Source organism: Nannobrachium achirus (assembly GCF_963921795.1).
Source record: "Nannobrachium achirus genome assembly, chromosome: 9".
In the NCBI taxonomy this organism is placed as follows: domain Eukaryota; kingdom Metazoa; phylum Chordata; class Actinopteri; order Myctophiformes; family Myctophidae; genus Nannobrachium; species Nannobrachium achirus.
The window spans coordinates 49,434,922-49,461,011 of NC_137818.1; the positions used below are offsets into that span (position 1 = coordinate 49,434,922).

Genomic DNA, 26,090 nt, shown 5'->3' on the forward strand with positions numbered 1-26,090 from the left:
GACTAAAATGATCCAGATTTTGCTCAATACAGTAATCAACATTTTATTTTATCATGAAATATTGATTTTTGGTGGAAAATAACTACCTTTTGACTCAATGTGCATATCAATGCCATTCTTTGGTCAAGTGGTATTTAATGTCCTAGGATTTTATTGTGACCTGATGGCTGGAGAGATTTGTAAAATCTTCACGTTTACATTATTGTCAATTTGTGGATTTTCAATTACTTTCAATTCATTGTGCAGCCCTACTGTCAAGTAGAGACACTGAAAAAGCTAAAACAAAGTCCCACTTTCAGAAAGTGAATTACTCAATGTTTTTAAATGGGAATGGAGCGGTTTGCTGCCATTTGCGGATTTCTGCAAGAAAAACACTCCATTCCCATTGAAATGCATTGGCAGAATCCGTAGGTGTCTGGGGAGTCGGGACCCTGAAGGTCTTTAGGCTTTCGGTTCCAGGGGTACCCGAATAAATGACTGAAAGGAAACAAATGGACCTGTTTCAGAGTGTACAAATGAAACTAAATGGACCCCTACATGTCCATTAAGTCTCAGAGTTAAGATAATAAAGATGTTACAGTGGATTAGGGTCCTAGTGATGAAAAATATATATCTGGTCTTTGTCTAATCAATGGGGGTCCTTGAAATTTAAAGGTTGGGATTGGGAATCACATTACTTTCCAAAACAAAGTCAGAAAGCAGGACGCGTTTACAAGATTCTTTTATTTCAAGTCAACGTCTTATTTCACAGGCCCACAGTGGTTTTCAGACAAGACAGTCTGTCTTGTGAAAGAATGCCCCAGGGTCACTGCCACTTCTTCAGTCTGTGATAAATACTACTTTTAAATGCAATAAAGTTTTATGAAACAGTGCAACGTATCTGTGTGTATCAACTTGGGTGTGTATAATGCTGCTAACAGCAGTGCACTCATGTGTCTCAACCAAGTATACGTACCCGTATAACTCAAATTGGTCCTGTGTCTAGGCCTAATGCTTAATTTATCCTGTCATAGAACGGCATCACGTCCAAAGATAGTCAATCTGAAAGCTCACAAGCTAACAGATTGGTTCATTTCGGCACAAGCAAGGACCTCAATTATAAATCAGGCTTTATACAGTGCTCTTCACAAATGTGTGCTACAAATACATGTCAGTGTAAGAAATATAAATAACCCCTGTTCTGCCCCAGTACACGCAAACTTCCTGCATTAAGATACTTGGATCAATAAGATGTGTACCTAGAGACCCATCATTGCTCCCATCTTTATTGGCTACCTAAACACACACACACACACACAAAATAAGGTAGTGAGGGGCCAGAGTAGAGGGCAGCAGTGGGACGGGATAAGCGCAGCTCTACTCTGGACCCCTCCATCCCTACGACTGCATCTTTTTGGTCAGTTTTTAAGAATAGAGAGTAAACGAGTAGCGGAAATGTAAATGAATACAAAGACAAAATGGCATCACATGATAAATGCAACTGTTTCTAGACAGGGGCCCTTTTTTGGAAACTACAGTAAGGCCATATATAATTCTAGTTATTGAAATTGTACTGTACATCAGTTGCACATCCCGAACACGTCTAAATGTAAAACCATGATAGGAGTCAGTATACCAGATACTGTGTAATTGGGATGGACATTTATCGTTGTAAATGTAAACACTTGGGAGTGAGTGGTTAAATGGTTAAATGCGGTTAAACATAAGTGTGACGTCATATTTATACAAGTTAACATGGCAGAGGACATCACAAGTCTTGGACACGTTAACTGTATTATAAATGTAGCGCAAAAGACCTCCAGACTTGAATGCAGTGAAAGAAGCCGTCTCAAGGTCTCCTTACAGACAAGAGCCTACGAGGTGAACATAGTCCAATACAATTAAGCAGTCATCTGTCTTTGGTTAAATACGGTTTCCTAGATTTCTCTGTGTCAGATCAAAGCCTTTTGTTTATTTTAAAAGACAAGGCATTAAACACAATGAAACTTACCAGGTTCATACATTACAATATGATAGTTTTGCCCCTTAACACGCTGCTTGATTTGACATGTTGTAGATTCTGTGGCGCCCAGTAATATTGTTTGATATTTGATACATACATTGGATACATCCCACAGGATAAAGTATCGCACCCTGGACATACTATAGTACAGGGGTCTTCAACCTTTTCAGGCCAAGGACCCCTTAGTTGAGAGATAGATGAAGCAGGGACCCCCACTTGAACCGTCAATACTTAATAAACTTGACCTTTCACTCTGTACTTAGTCTGCTTTTCCCCCTCCAAAGCTCTTTGCCGAAAATAGCCGATGTGAGCATGTAGATCTGCTATTTTTGGCTAAAGTTCTCAGAATATGGACGCTAGGGTTAAAATGCTTAATATAAGAAAGGGGGGAAAAACGAGTTCCTATCACACAAAGATTTGGAGGACCCCCTGTTGAAGACCCCTGCTATAGTAAATGCAGGTCAGCTGTCACTACTAGTGGTGCATGTCTGCACCTTAAAGTGGTTGGCGTCCCAGATTTAGAATAAAACAATTGCAAAACTAATTGTTAAATCCATCCTGAGACTGCCGAAAGTCACTTTAAAAAACAGTAACACTGCTAGAGAATTGTTTGAGATACACAATTATATACAATATTGTATTAATAGTAGTAGTATTTCCATGTACAACGGTTAACCTTTAAAAATGTACTGTGTACATGTAAAGGCAGCCAATATGAACCTCAACCTACCTTGGATATCTTTATTTTCTGATTATCATAATCACAATCATCACAGCTTGTGAGTGATCCATATCTATACATCTTAACTTATGGCTCCCATTTGTCCCACTCCCAGTAACATGTCTGCACTCACAGCAGCACCCTCGCATACAACCATGAACCGATTGTCCTGTTATGCCTCTTCGTAATTCAGAATCTAGAAACCTTTTAATACAAACTGTTATACCTGATGTATACTTAAAAGCCAGTCCACACAAACGCAACTCCTTGCAACAAAACCATTTTAGAGACCGGTGCAGCAGTCTGGACTGACCAGTTGCAGACTGGTGACATTTGGGGATATTGGTTGCAAGGAGTAGCAAGGATTTGCATTGGTGTGGACAGACTGACCTTAACTTAACTGTTTTTTTGCCAGGAGTTGCACTGTTGTAGACTGGCCTTTAGTTGCACATTGCCTTGTATACTGAAAACAGCCGATCTGCAAGCTAACAACGTGTCGCACTGCAGCACGTGGTGTGATCTCGTAGATGTGCTCATTTCAACGCACTACACTGGTGCGCAACTAAGTATAAATCTGGATTTAGATACTGTAGCGTTTTTTTTTTTTTTTTAAGAGGAAGTTGAGAAAGCTGCGGACATTGTGGTGTGTTGAAGCACTACAATAAGCCTGTTTGAGCTTGTGACATATTGGCTCATTTGTTTCAACACCATTTGTTTCAACACCAAAATGTACCTAAATCCACTTGTCCACCGTAGTAACCCAAGACCTAAGTGAGAAGCAGACGTAGGAGGTCAAGTCACTTTCAGTTCAGTGTGTGGATTTTATATGAAATTAAAAATACAATAATACAACATGTAAGGAGGCAGTAGCCATTCAAATTCAAGCTGTGTCAAGTTAACTGAATCAAATCCCGCCAACAAGCAAAGATACCAGCTATTCTGGTGATAGGTCCGCCGAGTAGCATTTAGAGCCACGTCAAGCAAGGTTCAAGTGTTCTGGGAGGGGGGGCAAATCAACCTTAAAAACAGACAGAATATGTGAAGTGAATACACAGGTACTGTACTGGAGGTTGTCATGTCTTTCTAAATGACTTGTTTTTGTCTGTTTAGACTTAAGAGGTTGGTAGAGGAATAAGCAACCCAGCTACTGTCCGCCATCAGAGTTGTCTGGGCAGGGAAGGGGCAGCAAAGAGCTTTTCTGGGTCTTTGCAAGTTCCAGGGTCCTCCCCTTGGAGAGGTGCAGCTCCCATGGCCGCCCCCCCCCCCCCCCCCCCCCCCCCCACACATTCTTGGTGCCATTTAGCCAAGTTTGTATGTCCGGCGCATGTCTCCCAAGTGCCTAGTTGACACGGATGCCTGAAATGAAAGGCAGCCCTGTGGACACCTTCTTCTTGTACTCCACATAGTCCTCGCCAAAGAAATGGATGAGAGAGAGCTCCTCCTCCTCTATGCGTTCACGGAAGAAGCGCCAGCTGGCTAGACTGTAGCCAATTATGCACACAGGATTGCACAACATCACCTGGAAAGTTGAACAAGCACCAGGTCAGTGAGGTGCAATTATAATACATTCCGTTAATATTTGTGCTCATATAAAAAGGTTAAAGCTGCAATCGATAACGCATTTCAATGAATAATGGGCCGCGTCCACGTTCTATGAGCTGCCAGAGCATTTCTGCCATGCATTTCTATAATGGTAAAGACACACTATGTAGTGTTCATTAATATGCATTGTCCCGTCTAAATAAATAAATACAATACAATACACTGCATAGAACGATCATCTTGCCAGTGCCGAGCATGACGCTTCAGTGCTCTCAGTGTTTTTTTTTGTGGAGAACATTGAGTGCTTTAAGCAGAAAAGGAGAGCGGGCGCGGTCCCGTGAAATCCCCGCGAGCGTGCTCGTTTGTGCATGCGTACACGGGCGGTGAGAGATGGATTGTGTTCATCTTTGTGAAATACCGCACAGCGTTTACTCACTGAGCGAGTGTGTTTGTGTCTCACCGCAGTGCGGCCAACGCTGATCCTCCACACTAGGCAACCGCGCCTAGTGTTGCCTAGTGTGGAGGGCACCTTAATGGTACTTGCACATCTTGCATACTTTGCAAAGGAGTTCTGCACTGAATCAGCCCTTTGCTCAGCCTTTTAACACTTGCCTTATACATTTTCATTTTGTTGATATGGATGTGTTACTAAATATAAAATGAACCTCTTTTATCTGTATCCCATTTCTGGCTGCTGTAGCGATCAAATCTTGTTCTGCATGACTGACCTGTGTTCCTATGCTCCAGTGGAACCAGCCCACATAGGACGGGTGTCTGAAGTAGGCGTAGACGCCGCTGGTGACCAGGACGTGGCTATTGGCCTTCTCGTTCTGGACGATGTGGTTAAAGTTGGAGCCGGCCGTCAGCATGGCGGCCTTGCGCAGGCAGTCCCCGAACAGAACCATCCCCAGACCCACCACACTGAACCAGTTGAGCTGCTTCAGCTCTGTGGAGGGAGAGCGACAGATGACACTGATTGAACCCATTTCATCCAGTCAAAAGCATGCGTGGTATGTGGTGTGGTTCCAAGCAACTACACAGTAGACACAGTGAAATCCTGAGTGTTCATTTAACCTCTTTAAGCCAGACTTTATACTATTATCATCAATTGATGGTGTTGTGTGGCAGAAATAGCAGATCTACAAGCTTACAAATTCAACGCGTTGCAGTGTGACGCTTGGGAATTGCACAACACAACACCTCCACATGGACCATACTGTACACCAGGGTTCCCCAATTAGTTTTCTCCAAGGGCCGAATTATGTCTAGGGTACCAAGCCGAGGGCCACAACATTGCAGGGGGCGACGGTGGCGTTCCCATTACTCCAGCGACAGTTTACGTCGTTGTCGGGTGAAAATCTTGTATGTCCAAAACCGTTGGTTTTGAATTTATCATTTTAAAAATTATTTAAACTAGTGAAAACAGCCGATCTACAAGCACACAACGTCTCGCGGTGCGAGGCGTTGTGTGCTTGTAGATCGGCTGTTTTCACTACTTTTGTGCGACGGCCTTGTATGATTTGCGAAAGAACGCACAAATTTGGAGATACGAGATTTCCACCCGACAATGACGATATGCTAGTGTTGTTGCTGCTCTTATACCACCATTATTACTGGGGTTGGTGTGGGCCAGACAGTAGCCCCCCGCGGGCCGCAAATGGCCCTCTGGCCGCCTATTGGGGAACCCTGCTGTACACCATCAGTGTTACTTTTACTAAAGCATTTACCTGGCACTGTGAGCTTCTCAACAGTGAACTCCACCCATGAGGACACAGCGGCCAGGGTGTACTCCATGCTGTGGTTGAGCAGGAAGGAGTCCAGGGACAGGCTGCGAGGGTTGATGACAGCCGTCACCAGGTACTCCGAATAGTGGAAGAACGACAACGAACACATGTACCTGTGACAGTTAGGAATGCACTTAGTTCAAACTGACATTAAGCTTCAATGTAATAAGTGCAACCAGTGTTGCATGCATCACATATCCAAAAGTAACATTTCACAAAAGACAAAAATGAAGTACATTATGCCTCTTCACAATCACATATATCTTTTTGTTTTCCAATCATAATTAATAACCATTCTTCATCCATTCATGATCAACCACTTATCTGGAGTCGCATCATTTTATTTTTTGGGGGGGGTGGGCAAAGCAGATCACATACAGTACACATGGCATCACTCTGTCCTGACAAAATAGCCGATCCACAATTTTCACCATGTGACACTGGTGTACGACAGAGTGTACATTAAGCATATAGGCCTAGGCCAGAGACTATTTCTGGGCATTTTCACCTATGATGACTGTCTGACATGCCCAATGTATAACTACACCTTTTTAACAACATACGCATGTCTGAGCAGGTCATTTTGACCTTTTTTGAAATTTAGAAATGGAATTAGTTTGCTCAGGAAACGTCTCAGATGGTACAAAAAAAACAAGACTTGTTTAGGAAAAGTCATGAAAAGGCAGATTTCTGAGTCTCCAGAGCAAACCCATTCCACCTCTAAATCCCAAAATCAGGCTCAGGCATGCAAGTGCTTTAACGACCCTAAAGCTAAAAGTGTTTTTGATGGTTTAAAACAGTACTACATACTAACAGGCTATGGTGTTGCAACTTAAACCCTGGATAAAAGTATGTCAGTATGGTTCGGTACTCTGTATTTCTCCACATTTAGTACCAGTTTGAAATCTCCATTACGTCAAACAAATGCCTCCACATAAAGGAATAAGGAAACATGTCAAGAACAGACTCATGTATGGAATAAGTATAATGATGGAAAATGCTAAGAAGTATCAAATGTTTAAGAGGATGAAGATGTGTCGTGTGGTGGGAAATGATCCACTTTCACCACTGTGAACAGCTCAATCAATGACCATGTCACTGAAATATTACATACCAGCCGAAATGGGTCCATGTGGTTTGTGAACAGCTTATGATTAAGCCACACCCAAAGGCAGCACCCAGGAAGCAGGCTCGTACAGCAACCTATAAGGAGAAATCGCACCAAAACCAAATATTTGCTCATTCAAGCCTTGTGATTAGTTACAAGGCCACATTGCTAAAGGTTCAATAGGTAAGGTAGCATTAAGCCTGTCCACTTTGTGAGCAATACAGCCACAAAAGGCTTGCCCTGGCTTAGTGGTCTATCCTGAGCAGAGTCTGACAGCCGTGTCTGTCCTACTCAAGCCACATAATGAGCTTAACTAAAGAAGGGCCGAAGTTAACTACAGTAATATCGTCATATCGACTTTATCCATATTGTCAAGCTTTCCTTAAAATGAATTTCCTTAATAAGACAATTCAATCAATATGCACCTCCATCTTTATTCTTTTCTAACATGTCTTTATTTCCTGCTATCAGATTTCTGCTAACATAGATTAGAGGGGAAGGAACAGAGAGGTGATGTTTAGTGACTTCTTTCTCTTACACAACTGAAGTACACAGCAAAAGTCTTTGGCAGCATTAGTTATTATGCTTTTTAGATTTAGATTTTTAATACAAAACATGCATTGATTGACTGATGTAGGCAACCAATGCATTTCCACCTTTACCAGCTGCAACATTATAGCAATGAACACATTAATTACTGCTTTACTATTGTTAAATGGGCCATTCTGCATAATGAGTATACTTAAATGTTGATGCCAACACTTTTTACTCAAGTAACATTTTACGTGTAAGAATTTCAACATTGCAACTCGTAGCCTTATTTAACAAAAAGCACTGCAGATTAGAATAGAATCCAGATAGACAGATGCTCAGCACTAATAGATTAGCTAGAGCTGCATTAGCAACCGAGCTGTTGTTATATGACTATGAACTGAGCTGTCAGATAAAATGACGACGTGTAATGTTATAGATTAATAGAGGACAGCAATAGAAAGAATAGATAAATATATAAACACACAACAGCTTTGTGTGACAGCAGAAGCACTTCCAGGTCTCACCTGGTACAGAGGTCCTCTGTATAACAGCAGCAGCAGGCCGTTGATGACAGCTATGTGGACACAAATGGCTATTTTGCCGTTTGTTTCGGTCAGATAGTCGAACACCCAGTCGATATGTCCGAAGCACAGTCTGGTGGCGGGGATGAGGATCACGCTGAGTCCCAACAAGAAGCTCTTTATACTTATTCTGCCCTCAAGAACCAACTTGCTGCCTGCCATGATGGAGAAGATCTATGCCCTGCTTTAATCATCTCTCGCGATAGATAGGATGGGAAAATAATATACACCGTGATGCCGCATCCGGGGTCTCGGAGACGCGCATGCTCACGTTACATTCACTGTTGCCATGTGCGCTTATTATAAGCTACTTTGGCCTTGATCTTCTGTAAAGCTTGTAGTATAGGGGCCGCGGTGGGCTTGTTTCAAAATATCAGTTGCCTTTTTGGGCTTTCCTAAATAAATGTTGTTTAAATCAGTGGGTCTCAAACCTTTTCATGTCAAGGAGCAAGGACCCACCAAAATTGGTGACCAAATTAACATGTTGCCGACTTGCTACTTGGCCGCACATAATTACTGCAACACTTGTGTATTTACAATGTTTCAAAATAGTAATTTTTAAAGAATATTTTAAATGTGGCCTGTAGTCACTCCTTTTGGGCTTGTTTTATCATGATAGACCTCACCTCGCTCGCTCGTTCGTTGCTTATTTCTCTCGCAAATTTGTGATGGACCTGATTGCTTATTTCTTTCGGACAACCTGGCAACACTGGTCACATTTATGTGTCGGCCATCTTGCTCCGGGGCTGTGGTATGATCGGTTGTTGCTGGGTTGTTGCAGTGAGCAGAACCGTGCAACCGTCATGCCAGACTTCTGTGCCGCCGTTGGATGTTCCAACGAAAGGAACGCAGAAACCAAGCAACAGGGAATCACATTTCACAGGTGACCAAGTTGTATTGTTGTTGTAGCTATACATACAGCATTCTACTGTTTATGAACTAATCCTTATTTTAAGATAAGGTAACAAACCTCCCAGGAGGGAAATTGAGAACAGCATTGAAACACAGTGGAGGTAGGGTTAAATAAAATAATGAGCTGAACTTATATCTGACCAGTGCAGACTGGCAGTCATTTATGATTCTATCAATAACATAAACATAGCCTACAATCAGTGTGAATTAATTTAAAGTGCATGTATATTATTATTATTATTATTACCCTTATTATTATTATTTAAAATAAATGTATATTAGCACAAGTTGGTTGGAGACGGTCTCCCTACGCCTCCTTTGAGAAATGTGCTCCCTTCTTGGGTAGGACAGCTACTGCCTCAAGGCAAGCTCATAATCACAATTTATCTCCTGGCAACCTGGCCAAGCATTGATTGCTTCTAGGAAGATATATGTTGTTAGGTAACTCACCACAGTTCTAATCCCAGGTAGGGCAAAAAAAGTTAGGGATCTGTCCTGATACACATTATGTCAGGTAAAGTAAAACAAGATAATAATAACATTGTTAAGCCCCTTTTCCACAGGCCCCACACCACTCGACTCCACTCCACACCACACACACCGCCCACTTGTGCCAGGTTTTCCAAGGACCTGGGTAGAGTGGTGTGAAAGTGGTACTAAATGTGGTACTAAAAAGTATCCAATCTAAAGTAGGTCTGAGCTAGGCCAAACAGGGCCAAACACTTCATAATGACTGATCACTCACTGACTTTTCATTTAGACCATCAGGATAGGTGTAATACATGATGATAGATTTTATTGTGTTATAACCACTATTATAATCTATTATAGTGTACAATCCATTAGTGTATTATAATTTAGGGTTGTAAATTAATACAAATTTATATTGTGTTATAATCACAGTTAAAAGGGTCAATTTGTTTCTTACCGATTGGGGTACTTTTGTGTAATGGAAAATGTATATATTTTTATGTGGTGCGGTGTGGTGTGGTGTGGTGTGATGCTAAAGCAGCAGTTGAAAAGGGGCTTTATTAAAGACAAGTAGGATATCAGTAAAATGCTGAAAATGATATAAATCAGCCATAGCTGTACAATATCAGTATAGGCTATGGGTTATGTTAAAGAGTCCTAACTTATCTCCTTGTAGTCCTAAATGATGTTTGACTGCACTTATTGTGACATACAGTGTCAGTAATAGTTAGTAGCATATACAATCAGCATTGTTCAGATGGAATTGTGTTGTGTTTAGGTTCCCAAAAGACCAAGTTAGAAGGAAGGCATGGACCACATCGCTGAGGAGAAGAGACTTCGAGCCAAAGGACTCTTCGATCGTCTGCAGCTGTCATTTCAAGTCAGAAGACTTTGACAGGACTGGACAGACAACTCGTTTAAAGGAAGGAGTGATCCCATCAATTCTTATATTTCCGGACCATCTTCGCAAAGTTAGTATCAATGGAGATTGTAATAGGTCCCATCATTTGTTTCTATGTAATTACTTAAATCGGGATCTTGTTTTACAGTGGTGTAAAGTACATTTACTTACTGTACTTAAAGGGGAAGACCACCCATTTTCAATATTGAAATATATCATTAACATACCTTAGAGGAGTTGTGTGGAAATAGAAAAAAAGTTCCCCCCCTTCTATGTTGCCTAGAACTGGAGGATTGATTTGGGGGTTTGTATTGTAAATTACAACTTGATGACATCACACATTGTAATTTACAATACAAAGGGGGTGGTCTTCCCCTTTAAGTAACATTTTGAGGTATTTGTACTTTACTTGAGTATTTCCAATTTCCAATACTTTTACTTCTACTCCTCTACATCTCTGATCCAAATATTGTACTTTTACTCCACTACATTTATTTGAACACTATTATTACAAAACATACATTAACCACTTCAGCCCTATCTTTAAACATTTCGGCCATTTGAAAATAGCCGATCTACAAGCTCACAATGCGTCGCGAGGCATGAGACATTTAAAAAACATAATGACGTGTACTCTTACTTAATGAATGCTCTTACTTTTGGTACTTTTAAGTACATTTTTATGGCAATACTTTGGTACTTTTACTCAAGTACATTTTGAATTCCAGACTTTTACTTGTAAACAGAGCATTGCTACATTGCAATATTGATACGTTTTTCTTAAGTAAAAAAGTTTGAGTACTTTTTTCCACCACTGTTGTTTTTAGGTGCCCAGCAGTACCTCCAGGTTGAGCAGGAAGTCAGCTGCAGAAACTCCAGACAGTTTGGATCAGCCCTCAGAGGAGCAGGAGGAGCCCACCCCAGTGAGTAAACAACTGCTGTTTCAAAAGACCTGGAACCACTTTAACCGTTATTTTATGCTTTAGCTAGTAAAAAAAAATAGCAGATATACAAGCTCACAGCATGGCACCGAGTGCCGCGTTGCGAGCTTGTAGATCTGCTATTTTTGAAAAATACAAATCTTTGAATAATATTTGTAACTCAAATATTTGCTTATCTATTCCGATTGGAATAAAATTGGTATCCCAAATCTTTACTAAATAGCTGGATAGACAATGAGACCCCTGTTACTGAACAAACACTCTAATAGCAATGATTGTTATCAGAATATAGAGCAATCTTTGAACAATACTTTGATAAAAAAAGAAAAAGACAAAAATAAATTACTGCTCACTTACTCTTTTTTTCAGGATCATCAGTATGCCCTTGACCCAGTTATAGATGAGACAACAAGGTTAACTGAGGCTCAGGAGAAGGTGTTGGAATTGCAGCGGGACTTAAGAAATGCCATGGATCGGGAAAGAAGGCACAGGAAGACAATGAGATCCCTGCTACAGGATTTAGAACACAAAGATCTGCTAACAGGGGAACTGCAGGGAGAGTTTGACTTCTACTCTGGTTGGTTGAACTGCAAGGGCCCTTTCTCAGATGCATGAGGAACATTGATATATATACAGTATTACATATAACATTATATGTAAATAGTAAATACCCAAGCTCCATATGTTTAATAATGTACTGTCCCTATAATCAACAACTTAATGCTGTTTTGATTTGCCTCCCAGTCCTACTTGTTTTGACTGGGTTGATCAGGGTATAAGGCTCTGTTAAATACTGGCCAGTGAGTTGGAATTGTAGTATACAGTATCCGCTCATGAAATGTATTGATTTTGATTAGGTGAGCAATCCTTGGACAAGCCAGTATTGGACAAGCCATCCTTGGATGGGCCAGCCTGGAATGAGCCAGTTGAGTCAGATTTGGACGAGTCTGTGGACAAGCCGTCCTCTGAAGAGCCAACCTCTGGCTCTTCTGGCTCTTCAGTGACAACAAGGTTAACTGAGGTTCAGGAGAAGGTGTCGGAATTGCAGCAGGACTTAAGAAATGCCATGGATCGGGAAAGAAGGCATAGGAAGAAAATGAGATCCCTGCTACAGGATTTAGAACACAAAGAACTGCTAACAGAGGAACTGCAGGAGAAGTTTGACTTCTACTCAGGTTGGTTGAACTGCAAGGGCTGTTCCTCAGATGCTCGAGGATTATTGATATATATCAAATACCCAAGCTCCACATGTTTAATAATGTACTGTCCCTCCACCTCAAAAATCCCAAAGTTAACATAATTATTAGGCTACATAATTGTTGCAGTCCTAAAATATGATCGTCTTACATTCTATTTGCTCAGAATAAAACAATCTCTAATATATACAATAATATGAAAAAAGAAAAAGAAAATACACCCAACGTGTAATCTAATGTTCATTCCACAATGTTATATTATGTTTTGTAGCTTTCATCAATAACCTGTAGCTTGTTTTCCCAAATAGATCCGATTACAGGAAGTACAAGGGTTAGAGGAAGAATAAACAAAACTGAGAGGACGGGCACCCCCAACACAAAGGTAAGCCTCACTGAAATTAAATAATCGCTCGTAATGAATCTGGACAGTTCTTAATGCCATTCTCATTTGTTACTGTTTTTAATTAATTCATATTACATTAGTAATAAGTTAGTTAATGCCAATTAACGTCACCTGATTATAAACTGTTACCAGTCTTAGAAAGTCAAAACAAGGGCTTTGTTCTACTGACAAAGTGTGTGTCTGGCAGCTATTGCTCTACCAGTGACTGACACTTCACACTATTGCTGATTTGAACATAGTCCTGATGTAGCAGAATATTGATTTCTGTTTCTCTTTTGTCCAGCTTCCCATTGCAGTGCAACGACATGGTGTACTGCCACCTCTCCAGCAGTGTGTTCAGTGCTGCAATAAGTACCATTGTCCACTCTGCACTACTGATATGTTTAAACCCACAAAGCACAGTGCGTGCAAAAAACATCTGTTGTTACACCAAAAAAGAGCTGTGCATCATAAAGGTTTGTATGACTTCTCATCTGCTTTGTAGCCTATATGTATGACAAAAACATAAACATGGGTACAATAAAAACAGAAGTTGTATGATACGTTTATTATAGTAAGTTTTATGTAGTGTCTTATTGAAATGCTATAGTAATATGTACATTTGCCTTGCTTATTTTGTCCTTTTTGCAGGTTATGACATCTACAAATGCCATCTGCCTTGTGTACCAAACGCACACTTTCACTGTGCGTACTGCACGTTAACATATTCCCGAAGAGATGGCATCATTGACCACTTGACAAAATGTCAAAGTAAGATATTGTCTTTCTTGAAATGGAACTACATATACATATACATTGGTGGAGATTTGTCCTCTACTGACCAGTTTGTCTTGTTTTATGTAGTATTTAAAGGTTGCATTATTATCCATGAAAAGAAAATCACTCTCTTTTTACTGATAATTTCAGTTTTAACAAGTTCCAATTGACAGCCCATATTGTTGTTTTTGTGAGAGCTGGCTATTTCAGAAAAGTATGCAATCAACAACTTCAAGCTGTTTTGATTTGCCTCCCAGTCTTACTTGCTTTGACCGGGTTGACTCAGATATAATGCTCTATTAAATACCGGCCAGTGAGTTGAAATTGTGGTATACAATATCCACTGATTCCACTCATGTAATGTATTGATTTTGATTAGTTGAGCAATCCTTGGACGAGCCAGTATTGGATGAGCCATCCTTGTACCAGTCAATGGAAAAGCCATCCTTGGATGAGCTGGTTTTGGACAAGTCGATGGACAAGCCATCCTTAGATGAGCCAATTGATAAGTCAGATTTGGGTGAGCCAATGGGTGCACCAGTCTGGAACGAGCCAGCTTTGGACGAGTCCGAGGAAAAGCCGTCCCCGGAGGAGCCAACCTCAAAAGAGAAGGAGTTACAAGTTAATGGTATGTACGGTAAATAGTAAATACCCAATCTCCATTATGTTCAATATTGTACTGGCCCTCCCCCTCAAAAATCACAAAGTTATCATATTTGTTGCTGCCCTAAAATGTGATTATCTTACATTCTATTTCTCAGAATAAAAAAAAGCTGTAACATTTCCATACTATAATATGTACAAAATAATAATAATATACACAACATGAAATCTAATGTTCATTTTACAATTCTATATTATGTTTTGTTGGTTTCATCAATAACGTGTAGCTTGTTTTACCAAACTGATCCGATTACAGGAAGTACAAGGGTTAGAGGAAGAATAAACAAAACTGAGAGGACGGGCACCCCCAACACAAAGGTAAGCCTCACTGAAATGAAACAATTGCTCGTAATGAATCTGGACAGTTGAAGTTCTTAATGCCATACTCATTTGATACTGTTTTTAATTCATTCATATTACATTAGTAATATTACATTAGTAATACATTAGTTACTGCCAATTAATGTCATCTCATTATAAACTGTTACCAGTCTTAGAAAGTCAAAACAAGGGCTTTGTTCTACTGACAAAGTGTGTGTCTGGCTAGCCTGGAACCAGACCAATCTGCATGGGCAAAAAAACTTGCCCTTGGCGAATATGGGTCTGGCCCTGCTCAATTGTGAATCCATTTCTTCTTCCCCAACATTTGGGGAACCAATCAGGGCCCAGTATTGGCCTGTTCTAGCCAATCGTGTCGAGAGCCATTTTTTAACCCACCCCTTGGAAATGAAAATTCTGCTCGCGGGTCCAGACTAATATCCGATGCGCAACAAGAAATTAGTATGAGCAACGCCAGGCTAGTGTCTGGCAGCTATTGTTATACCAGTGACTGACACTTATTGCTGATTTAACATACTCCTGATGTAGTAGAATATTGATTTCTGTTTCTCTTTTGTCCAGCTTCCCATTGCAGTGCAACGACATGGTGTACTGCCACCTCTCCAGCAGTGTGTTCAGTGCTGCAATAAGTACCATTGTCCACTCTGCACTACTGATATGTTTAAACCCACAAAGCACAGTGCATGCAAAAAACATCTGTTGTCACACAAAAAAAGAGCTGTACATCATAAAGGTCTGTATGACTTCTCATCTGCTGTGTAGCCTATATGTATGACAAAAACATAAACATGGGTACAATAAAAACAGAAGTTGCATGATACGTTTATTATAGTATGTTTTATGTAGTGTCTTATTGAAATGCGATAGAAATATGTACATTTGCCTAGCTTATTTTGTCCTTTTTGCAGGTTATGACATCTACAAATGCCATCTGCCTTGTGTACCAAACGCACACTTTCACTGTGCATACTGCACGTTAACATATTCCCGAAGAGATGGCATCATTGACCACTTGACAAAATGTCAAAGTAAGATTTTGTCTTTCTTGAAATGGACCGAACTTATATACATTGGTGGAGATTTGTCCTCTACTGATCTGATTTTCTTGTTTTATGTAAAGCATATTGGGCAGTATTTAAAGGTTGCATTGTTATCCTTGAAAACAATCACTCTCTTTTTACTGATAATTTCAGGTCCCTGGTATGCCTAGCCTTTTAACAAGTTCAATTTGACAGCCCATATTGTTGTTTTTATGGCTGGCTATTTCAGAAAAATATGCAATCAACAACTTCAAGCTGTTTTGATTTGCCTTTTGACCGGGTGCCTTTTGACTCAGATATAATGCTCTATTAAATACCGGCCAGTGAGTTGGAATTGTGGTATACTGTACACTGATTCCACTCATAAAATGTATTGATTTGTTTTGATTTTGACTAGGTGAGCAATCCTTGGATGAGCCAGTATTGGATGATCCATCCTTGGATGAGTCAATGGAAAAGCCATCCTTGGATGAGCTGGTTTTGGACAAGACATCCTTAGATGAGCCAATTGATGAGTCAGATTTGGGCGAGCCAATGGACGCACCAGTCTGGAGCGAGCCAGCTTTGGACGAGTCCGAATACAAGCTGTCCTCGGAGGAGCCAACCTCAAAAGAGAAGGAGTTACAAGTTAATGGCAAGTAAATAGTAAATACCCAATCTCCATATGTTCAATAATGTACTGGCCCTTCCCCTCAAAAATCACAAAGTTATCATAATTGTTGCAGCCCTAAAATGTGATTATCTTACATTCTATTTTCTCAGAATAAAAAAAGCTGTAACATTTCCATACTATAATAGGAACAAAATAAGAAACGTGTAATCTAATGTTCATTCCACAATGTTATATAATATGTTTTGTTGCTTTCATCAATAACATGTAGCTTGTTTTCCCAAACTGATCCGATTACAGGAAGTACAAGTGTTAGAGGAAGAATAAACAAAACTGAGAGGACGGGCACCCCCAACACAAAGGTAAGCCTCACTGAAATAAAACAATCGCTCGTAATGAATCTGGACTGTTGGAGTTCTTAATGCCATGCTCATTTGATATTGTTTTTAATTCATATTACATTTATAATATTACATTAGCAATACATTACAGTTAATTCCAATTAATGTCATCTCATTATAAACCAGTCTTAGAAAGTCAAAACAAGGGCTTTGTTCTACTGACAAAGTGTGTGTCTAGCAGCTAGTGCTCTACCAATGACTGACACTTATTGCTGATTTGAACCTACTCCTGATGTAGCAGAATATTGATTTCTGTTTCTCTTTTGTCCAGCTTCCCATTGCAGTGCAACGACATGGTGTACTGCCACCTCTCCAGCAGTGTGTTCAGTGCTGCGATAAGTACCATTGTCCACTCTGCACTACTGATATGTTTAAACTCACAAAGCACAGTGCGTGCAAAAAACATCTGTTGGCACACAAAAAAAGAGCTGTACATCATAAAGGTTTGTATGACTTCTCATCTGCTGTGTAGCCTATATGTATGACAACAACATGGGTACAATAAAAACACAAGTTTATTATAGTATGTTTTATGTAATGTCTTATTGAAATGCTATAGAAATGTACATTTGCCTTGCTTATTTTGTCCTTTTTGCAGGTTATGACATCTACAAATGCCATCTGCCATGTGTGCCAAACGCACACTTTCACTGTGCGTACTGCACGTTAACATATTCCAGAAGAGATGGCATCATTTACCACTTAACAAAATGTAAAAGTAAGATTTTTACTTTCTTGAAGTGTAACTACATATACAATGGTGGAGATTTGTCATCTTCTGACCACACTATAGTTTTATTTTGGGCAGTATTTAAAGGTTGTGTTATTATCCTTGAAAAAAACACTCTTTTTACAGGTAATTTCAGATCTCTGGTGTGCCTAACAAAAGAAGTTCAATTTGACAGCCCATTTGACACCCCGTTTTTTTTTTTTTTTTTTTTTCTTTTTCTATTTTTATTATTTCTTTTAGGGCTGGTTATTTTAGAAAAGTATGTAATCAGCAGTTTTTATTTGCCTCCCAGTCCTACTTGCTTTGACCGGTATACGGTTCTATTAAATACCGGCAGGTGAGTTGGACTTGTGGTATACAGTCTCCCCTCATAAAATGTATTGATTTTGATTAGGTGAACAATCCTTGGACAAGCCATCCTTGGACGAGCCAGTCTTGAATGAGCCAATTCATGAGTCAGATTTAGACGAGCCAATGGAGCCCACTTTGGACGAGTCCCTGGACAAGCTGTCTTCGAAAGAGCCAACCTCAAAAAAGAAGGCGTTACAAGTAAGAGGAGTGAAGTCAGTCTGCTGTCACCTGTGTGGTCTCATGATGAATGCCAAAAATTTGAAAAAGCATTTGCAGAGGAAACATTCAGAAGACAACATTATGGACATCACACCAGCATCCCGCAAAAGAAGTGTGTCCCTGGACAGCACCAATCCAGATATCCTCAAGCGAGCGAGATGGACAGAGCCAGTGTTACGCACAGAGGGTGTAGTAACCATAGATCTGGACAGCTGGAAAAGAGATCAAACAATCCAGCCTCCCAAAGGTGAGAGGATGAAGAGAATGGTGACATTTTATTCCATACATCACTATTATTAGTTGAGCATGCTGTTTGTGGAGATTCGCACTCTAATGATTGCACCTACTCGTTTTATATTAAGTACACTGGCCAGTATTTAAGAGCCTTAAAGTAATGAAGGCCTTTTTTGTTTACCTTTTTTGTTTATCTTGGGTCCATCTGGTTGTACATTTAGAGTTACTAGAAGCTGGGCCGTCCTTCGGGCGGCCCAGCGTCTAGTCGGCGACCTGGCCAACTCGGGAACGATGCAAATAGGGAATGAATGCCCCGCCCTTTAATGCAAACCCCATTATACCTGTTGTCATAGGACCCGTTTTGACCATCTGTTTGCCTGTGTCCATTTTATGTCCATATATGGAGATCACTGCAGATATAGTTCTGGGTCCATTTTATGCCCATATGCCCATATATGGAGATATCTGTCTATTTGCGTCCATTTTATGCCCATATATGGAGATCTCTGTATCTGTCTGTCTGTGTCCCTTTATGCCCGTATATGGAGATATCTGTTTATCTGCGTCCATTTTATGCCCATATATGAGATCTCTGTCGCTTTTTGTTTGTTTCTTCTTTAAGCAGAATACACAGCCTGCTTAAATCTGCATCATTCAAGATGCCCATATATGGAGATATCTGTCTATTTGCGTCCATTTTATGCCCATATATGGAGATCTCTGTATCTGTCTGTCTGTGTCCCTTTATGCCCGTATATGGAGATATCTGTTTATCTGCGTCCATTTTATGCCCATATATGAGATCTCTGTCGCTTTTTGTTTGTTTCTTCTTTAAGCAGAATACACAGCCTGCTTAAATCTGCATCATTCAAGTCATCCTCCCAGTCCCACGCTTTGTCGCTTGTCTTATGTTTGTCTTTGTCTCTTTTATTTTCTTTTTTGGAGCGGACCCCATGAATGCCCCACCCTTTAATGCAAACCCCAATATACCTGTTGTCATAGGACCCGTTTTGACCATCTGTTAGCCTTTGTCCCCACCCTTTAATGCAAACCCCAATATACCTGTTGTCATAGGACCCGTTTTGACCATCTGTTTGCCTTTGTCCCCTTATGCCCATATATGGAGATCTCTGCACACACAGTACCGGTTGCGGAAAACTCTGATGTCAGACATCAGCTCCCCATTCGGGGATTCATTTTATGCCCATATCTGGAGAACGCGCGTGCCGGTGGAAGAACGGTTCTCGAGATTCACATACATACATACACATTCACCGAGATTTTTTGTTGACTCATGTGGCGTACGTGATGTCAGAGCCTTTTATGAAGTGATGTCACAATGAGTCAGCGATTGTGCCGATTTCCTCAGGAACAGCCTGATGTCAACAATCAGCTCCGCATAAGGAGATTCCGAACGTTTTGCGCCGTTTCGGAAAAAACGCGCGTCGGGTCGGGTCGAGGCCGGGCACTGCACTCCGCGCCGCGGCGGAAAACGCGCGTGCCGAATCTGAAGCCGGTGGGACGAACGGTTCTCGAGATACGCGGATTACATACACGCAGACAGACAGACAGACAGACACGCAGAGACTTCTCGCATTTATAGATAGATGGTGGTCCTTGAAATAAAAATATTTGAGAACCACTGCTCTAAGGTCAAACATAGTTTAAGGCATAAGGCTCTCGAATACTGCCTATTGAGTTGCAGTTGTTGTATTCTGCTAAATAAATAACATTGGTTGCTTTGATTAGATGATCAATCCTTGGACGAGCCAGAGGACGCGCCAGTCTGGAACGAGTCAGCTTCAGACGAAGAGCCAACCTCAAAAAAGAAGGTGTCTCAAGTAGGAGGCGGCTCTAAAGTGAAGTCAGTCTGCTGTCCCCAGTGTGGTCTCACGATGAAAGCCAAAAATATGAAAAAGCATTTGCAGAGGAAACATTCAGATGACAACATTATGGACGTCACACCAGCATCCTGCAAAAGAAGTGAGTCCCTGGACAGCACCAATCCAGATATCCTCAAGCTAGTTTTAAGCACATTGGACGGTATTTAAGAATGCATTTTTTGTGTCAGTTTATTTTTATTATTATAATTAGGTTGTAGTAATGATATTCATGTCTATGACTTGTGAGATTTATGTCCTCAAAGATCTAACATGCTTTAAGGCAGTGTTTCTCAACCTTTTTCTGCATGGGCACACTTTTCATGTCCCAAGAATCCATGGGCACACCAACTTAATACGGGGGTGTAAATATCTAGCCTGATAAATCAGTCCGCACATTACCACCCCCTGTTGGTGGGTGGTGTGTAAAACGAAGTGAAACGTAGTGTGTGAAGAGTCTGACGCTTGCAGCCAGGCAAGTAAATATCGTCACTGCAAAGTAAAGCCCTGCTTCATCATACAAGGCTGTCGCACAACAGTAGTGAAAACAGCAGATCTACAAGCACACAACGGGGTGCGAGGCGTTGTGTGCTTGTAGATCTGCTGTTTTCACTACTGTTGTGCGACAGCCTTGTATGATGAAGCAGGGCTTTACTTTGCAGTGACGATATTTACACCCCCGTATTATGTTGGTGTGCTTGTAGATCGGCTGTTTTCACTAGCTTAAATCATTTTTAAAATGATAAATACAATACTGGCTTTCAAGCAGTTTCAAGGGGCACACTTGACCCTTCTCAGGGGCACAGGCACACCAAAGGTCCCCAGGCACAGTGGTTGAGAAACACTGCTTTAAGGCATAAGGCTCTGAAATACTGCCCGTTGAGTTGCAGTTGTTTTATTGTGCTAAATAAATCCAATTGATTGATTTTGATTAGGTGAGCCAGATTTGGACGAGCCAGATGGCGAGCCAATGGACGAGCCAGACTGGAACGAGCCAACCACAACAGAGAAGGCGTCACAAGTAAGAGGCTCTAAAGGGAGGTCAGTCTGCTGTCCCCAGTGTGGTCTCACGATGAATGCCAAAAATTTGAAAAAGCATTTGCAGAGAAAACATTCAAAAAGCAATACATCCTACAAAAGAAGCAAGCCCCTGGACTGCATGGATCCGGACATCTTCAAGCAGACGAGATGGACAGAGGCAGCGTTGTACACAGAGGATGTGGTAACCACCGCTCTGGCAGCAGCAATCTACCCTCCCAAAGGTGATCTGATGAAGAGAATGGTGGAATACACGTTCAACCACAAGAAGCTGCCGGCGACATTACCCGAAGAACTTCGTCGGATTACCGATTATCCAAAGTCCTTGATTCCACCTGAGAACCTGTGCTCTGTCTGCCCTGGAGCAGGCCCGCTGACTGACCCCATTCTCATAACTTCCAATGCCCAAATTGTCACTGCTGATGGCATTATTGAAGGTAAGTAAGTAGGTTCCGATTTGCTTGGCGGGGGGATCTGAGATCCACACAACGATTAATTTTTATAGCCGGTGGAGATATGTTATATCTGCTTCTGGTCGATGTGTTGGTAGACGGTCTCATACAGTATGTTTGAGGTTTATGTTTGATAATATAAAATAAAATAAAAATACTATAAAAAAATCATGTTAACCAAATTAACTTTGGTGTCCATATCTGGGCAGAATTTGTTAACTCCTTCTCTGGCATGGGACGAGTTTGAAGAGTTTTGCGGTTTGATGCTGGATGGCGCTGTTCGCTAACCTATGGGTCACCAATTATTTTCCGATTCCACTGGACGTCACCTAAAATGTTGATTTTAAGTTAAATGATTTTTAGTAAAATGACCCATGTGTATGTGGCGACGAGCTGGTTGCAAGGCTTAGGCGGAAGCCTCTATCTTTCAAGTGAATGGTCGCACCTGGACAAGGATTATTTTCCGATTCCGTGTGCGAATCGGGAGAGATGCAGAATATTCAGGGATTTTTCAGGTTGGTGAAAAACAATCTGAATCCTGGCAGTCAATGAGTTCATTTATGAACTATTTTATTTTATTATTTTAAATAGGGAAAATAGCTGTTCTACAAGCTCGCAACATGTCACATGACAAAAGTGTTTTGAGCTTGTAGGTCAGCCATTTTTGTTGTTTTTCGTTGTGCAAAGAAGTATATTACGTTTTTTCTTTTTATCTTTTTTACAAATACAACCCTACGTATGTGTAAATAGAAATAGAAATCATTTGTACCAGTTGACAGCAGTGTCAGTAAAATATTTACTATTTTCTTTCAGACATATCTACATACTGCAAAATGTGTTGCAAGTGCGGTATGTTCTACCGTTATCAGCAGTTTGAAGATGGACTACATAATTTCAATGACAGCATACTTCTTGGTCTTCACTTTTGTCTATATTTGAGGGCTCATCTTCAGGTTCGTATTTTCTTTACCCGCTGCTGCATTTACCCATATTCCCCAGAGTGTTTGTTCAATAACAGAGGTCTCCAATCTCCTCAGCTGAAACTGAATGAAGCTCAAAATACATGTTCAGGTAGGGATACCAGTTTCATCCAATCAGGAGAGAGAACTCTAAACAAGTGGAGTTGGAATTGTTTAAGTGAATGAATGAGCTGAAACATCTTTGTGGGGTTCTCTCTCCTCATTGGATGACATTTGAAAGCCACCTGAAAATGTATTTTCCGTTTTTATACTGTAGATAAGTGTTAAATAGCCCTAAATTCTGATAGTAATCATCATCATTGCTATAGACTATAGAGAGTCGGGGGGTAACAGGGGTCTCCCTGTCTCTCCAGCTTTTTATACAGAAAATGTATTTCCAGTTTGAGGTTTCAATTTTATCCAATCAGGAAAGAGAACTCACAAAGGAACAACCTAACAAGTGAAGTTGGAAGTTATGACACTGAAGACCCCGGTTACTGAACAAACACTAAATGAATGAATGATTTCCATCCGAATGGATGGAAATCCATCTGAATCCATTCAGATGCAAAAGATCACTTACTCTACGAGACCATCTCTAGGGAAAGCAAAGTGAATTCTCAACATGCTCAGATTTTCTGTGCTAAATCTCTCTAAAATTTCAGAACAATCAGTCTATTGGAAGTGTTATTCAGGCTCTGGAGTACCACACAGAAGTGAAGTTCCCCTCTGCCGAATCAATTCGGCATGGGTATCTGCATTTTGAGGCACTTTCCAATCACGTCTACAGTTACAACTGTGTGCGTTGTGGGGACCATCCACCAGTTGTCATAATGGATCTCCACAAAAAAGGAGTGGTCAACATTTCAGGTAATTCAATCTGTTAATTGACTGGCCCATGAAGCAGTGGTTTCTATATGGTGTGCCATAACACAAGCATTGGGATTTATTTTATTTTTATTTGTGAAGTATGAAATGGGGCTTGACTTCTTAACTCCATAATATTAGTTGTACATCATCGGTAGCAAAAATGGCTGATCTACAGGCTCACAATGTGTCACAATGCAGCACTTTGTGAGCTTAATGTAGATTGTCTGTTTTGGGCAACTTTTCAGCCTATTCTTTGTTAATCTATGTTTGCTACTGTAGATGTTTGCCTATTATGTTTGCCAGATGTTTGCCTATTTTCACCTATTGTGACATTTCCAATAGGACACGAGGGTTCATGTGGTTAAGTTATTACGATTTTTATTAGGCATTGGCAAACAAAAATAACTGTAGGTTCACCACACAACCTTTCCCTTGTTAAAAAAGACATGAAATGTATTTAGTTTTCATAGGGGAGAAAAATGGCATTGCATTTCTGTGGTGGTCATATTAATAAATGATATTATTCTGGTGTTTGTAGAGACTGACCTGAAAGCACCATCTGAGGGCTACAAGGGGGAAGTGCACATCGAGGACTTTTGGGATTCTGTCTCTAAACATATGATCGCCAGAGGGTTTCTTATTTGTAAGTACAGTAGTACAAAACTGATTTGCAGCTGTGGTGAATTGCTCTCCCACAACTGTCATCAAATGAATTACACAATCACAGAACGATAGGGTCCAATCATTGTATGAACCGCTGTGTTAAATTGAGATCTGAGGAGCTATCAGTTTTTATTTTTTTAATTGATCATTCGGTATTGGTGACAAAAGAGATTACAGTTGACTTCATTTTCACTGAACATTTTGGTTCTTTCTGTTGCATTAAGGTAACGAAGAGAATCCTTTCAAGGTCCCGCCATCCTTTGAATCCTGGGCGCCATGGATTGGCCCCAAGACCAGGAGGTCTTCGCTTGTGTTGAACACGGAATTCCAAAAGCTCCATGCAGCTCCTGATGAAGAGGCAGAGCTGCACACGACAGATGGCCTTGTAGATGAGCTTGTGAATCAGGAGGTATTGAACGTTTTGCAGACTCTGGGTTAACCCCATTTGCAATCATGAAAATGTAAAGATGATGAAATGCCACTGAATTTGAACACGTATGCACTTATTAACCAGGTTGAGGTAGTTCGAACGCTCTGTAAAGAGTGCGGCTTGGACACCACTGGCTCGATGTTGGACCTTGTTCTACGACTGAAGGATGGGATGCGCTCAAGAGCGACCTATAATAAAGTCTTTGAACAGATCTGGGGTGCATCAGGTATTATTTCCCACTGAACATGTTATATACAGTATAAACCTGTGTTTTAAACACAAAATAAATCGTTGGGCCATTGGGACCTCTACTTGTCCTCCATTTTCCCCTCTACACCAAATCTGTTGACGAAAATAATTTAATTGCAACACATTGTGAGCTTGTAGATCTGGTATTTTGTGGAATGTTCACCTATGACATGCCCAGATTTGGGATGCTAGGTTTTCATTTGGCTGAAGTGTGTGTCTGTTTATTTATTTTCAAAATGTTTTTTTTTCCAGGAGGCTGGGCAGCTGTACTTTGCCCATGCGGCATTGTCTACAGCTTGAAGGTTCTGCTCAAGGGAGAAAGCCCACAGGACTTTACAGATCTCCTTCTGTCATGGAAGCACATACCGAATGTTTGTGTGTACGACCGTGCGAGAGGCTTGGCCAGGCACACCAACTCCAGGGAACCAGATCACATCCCCTTCGGTCCACATGAAGGTCAGCTGTTGTACCCGACTCCAAAAGTCATCCAAGATGCCAAAGAGGGGAAAATCAATGTCAATCTTCCTTGGCTGTCAAAAAGAAAGATTCCCCCTGACATGGACTGTCATCCATGCACAGGCTCTTCAGAACATTATGTTCTGAGTAACATATTCTGTGAAAGAAATTCAAGTGACCCAAAGGATGTTCTGCGACGTGCAAGTCTAGTGCCACAACTGGCTAGTCTTCTCAACACACAAGTAGTGGAACAGTTTTTTGAACATATGAGAGAAGCTGATTCTTTCCTGAATGACGCAGCATCCGAAACCTATATGTTTCTGTTGAGAAATGTCTTGCATCATAGAAACATGAGGCTGAACAAGGAGACAGCTACACTCATCAGCAAGCGCACATTGGAGCAACAGCAGCTATCTGCAGCTTCGCAGCCCAGCCTGATGTGTAGTTATCGCTTTATCACTTTGTAGCTGGAGTCAATTCTTGTTATTCTTAGTATATAGTTATTATAGATTAACGTTTCGACACAAGATCTTCTTCAGAATCTGTAATCACACCAGAGCCACACCACCGATCGAAATAATAAGAAAATGTTTAAATGGTGCTTTATAAAGCGACTTTATCCAAGGCGCTTTCCAGAGATTGTGCACTACATTA

At 40.8% G+C, this 26,090-nt stretch overlaps 2 protein-coding genes across 2 annotated transcripts; one reads left to right on the top strand and one right to left on the bottom strand.

The window, feature by feature from the left end:
- Positions 1–3,524: 3,524 nt before the first annotated feature.
- On the bottom strand, positions 3,525–8,434 carry icmt (isoprenylcysteine carboxyl methyltransferase; the record flags this gene model as incomplete). Its single annotated transcript, XM_080733162.1, has 5 exons — positions 3,525–4,242; positions 4,994–5,211; positions 5,993–6,162; positions 7,164–7,252; positions 8,216–8,434. 5 exons carry the CDS (start codon positions 8,432–8,434, stop codon positions 4,063–4,065), a joined length of 876 nt encoding a protein of 291 aa, XP_080589288.1. The 3' UTR covers positions 3,525–4,062.
- A 13,041-nt stretch (positions 8,435–21,475) lies between these two features.
- On the top strand, positions 21,476–25,881 carry LOC308290937 (uncharacterized protein; the record flags this gene model as incomplete). The annotated part of the gene is made up of 6 exons (XM_080732852.1): positions 21,476–21,794; positions 22,623–22,762; positions 23,434–23,638; positions 24,177–24,281; positions 24,526–24,710; positions 25,783–25,881. The coding sequence occupies exons 1-6, from the start codon at positions 21,479–21,481 to the stop codon at positions 25,879–25,881; spliced, it is 1,050 nt and encodes a 349-aa protein (XP_080588978.1). The 5' UTR covers positions 21,476–21,478.
- Positions 25,882–26,090: the final 209 nt, after the last annotated feature.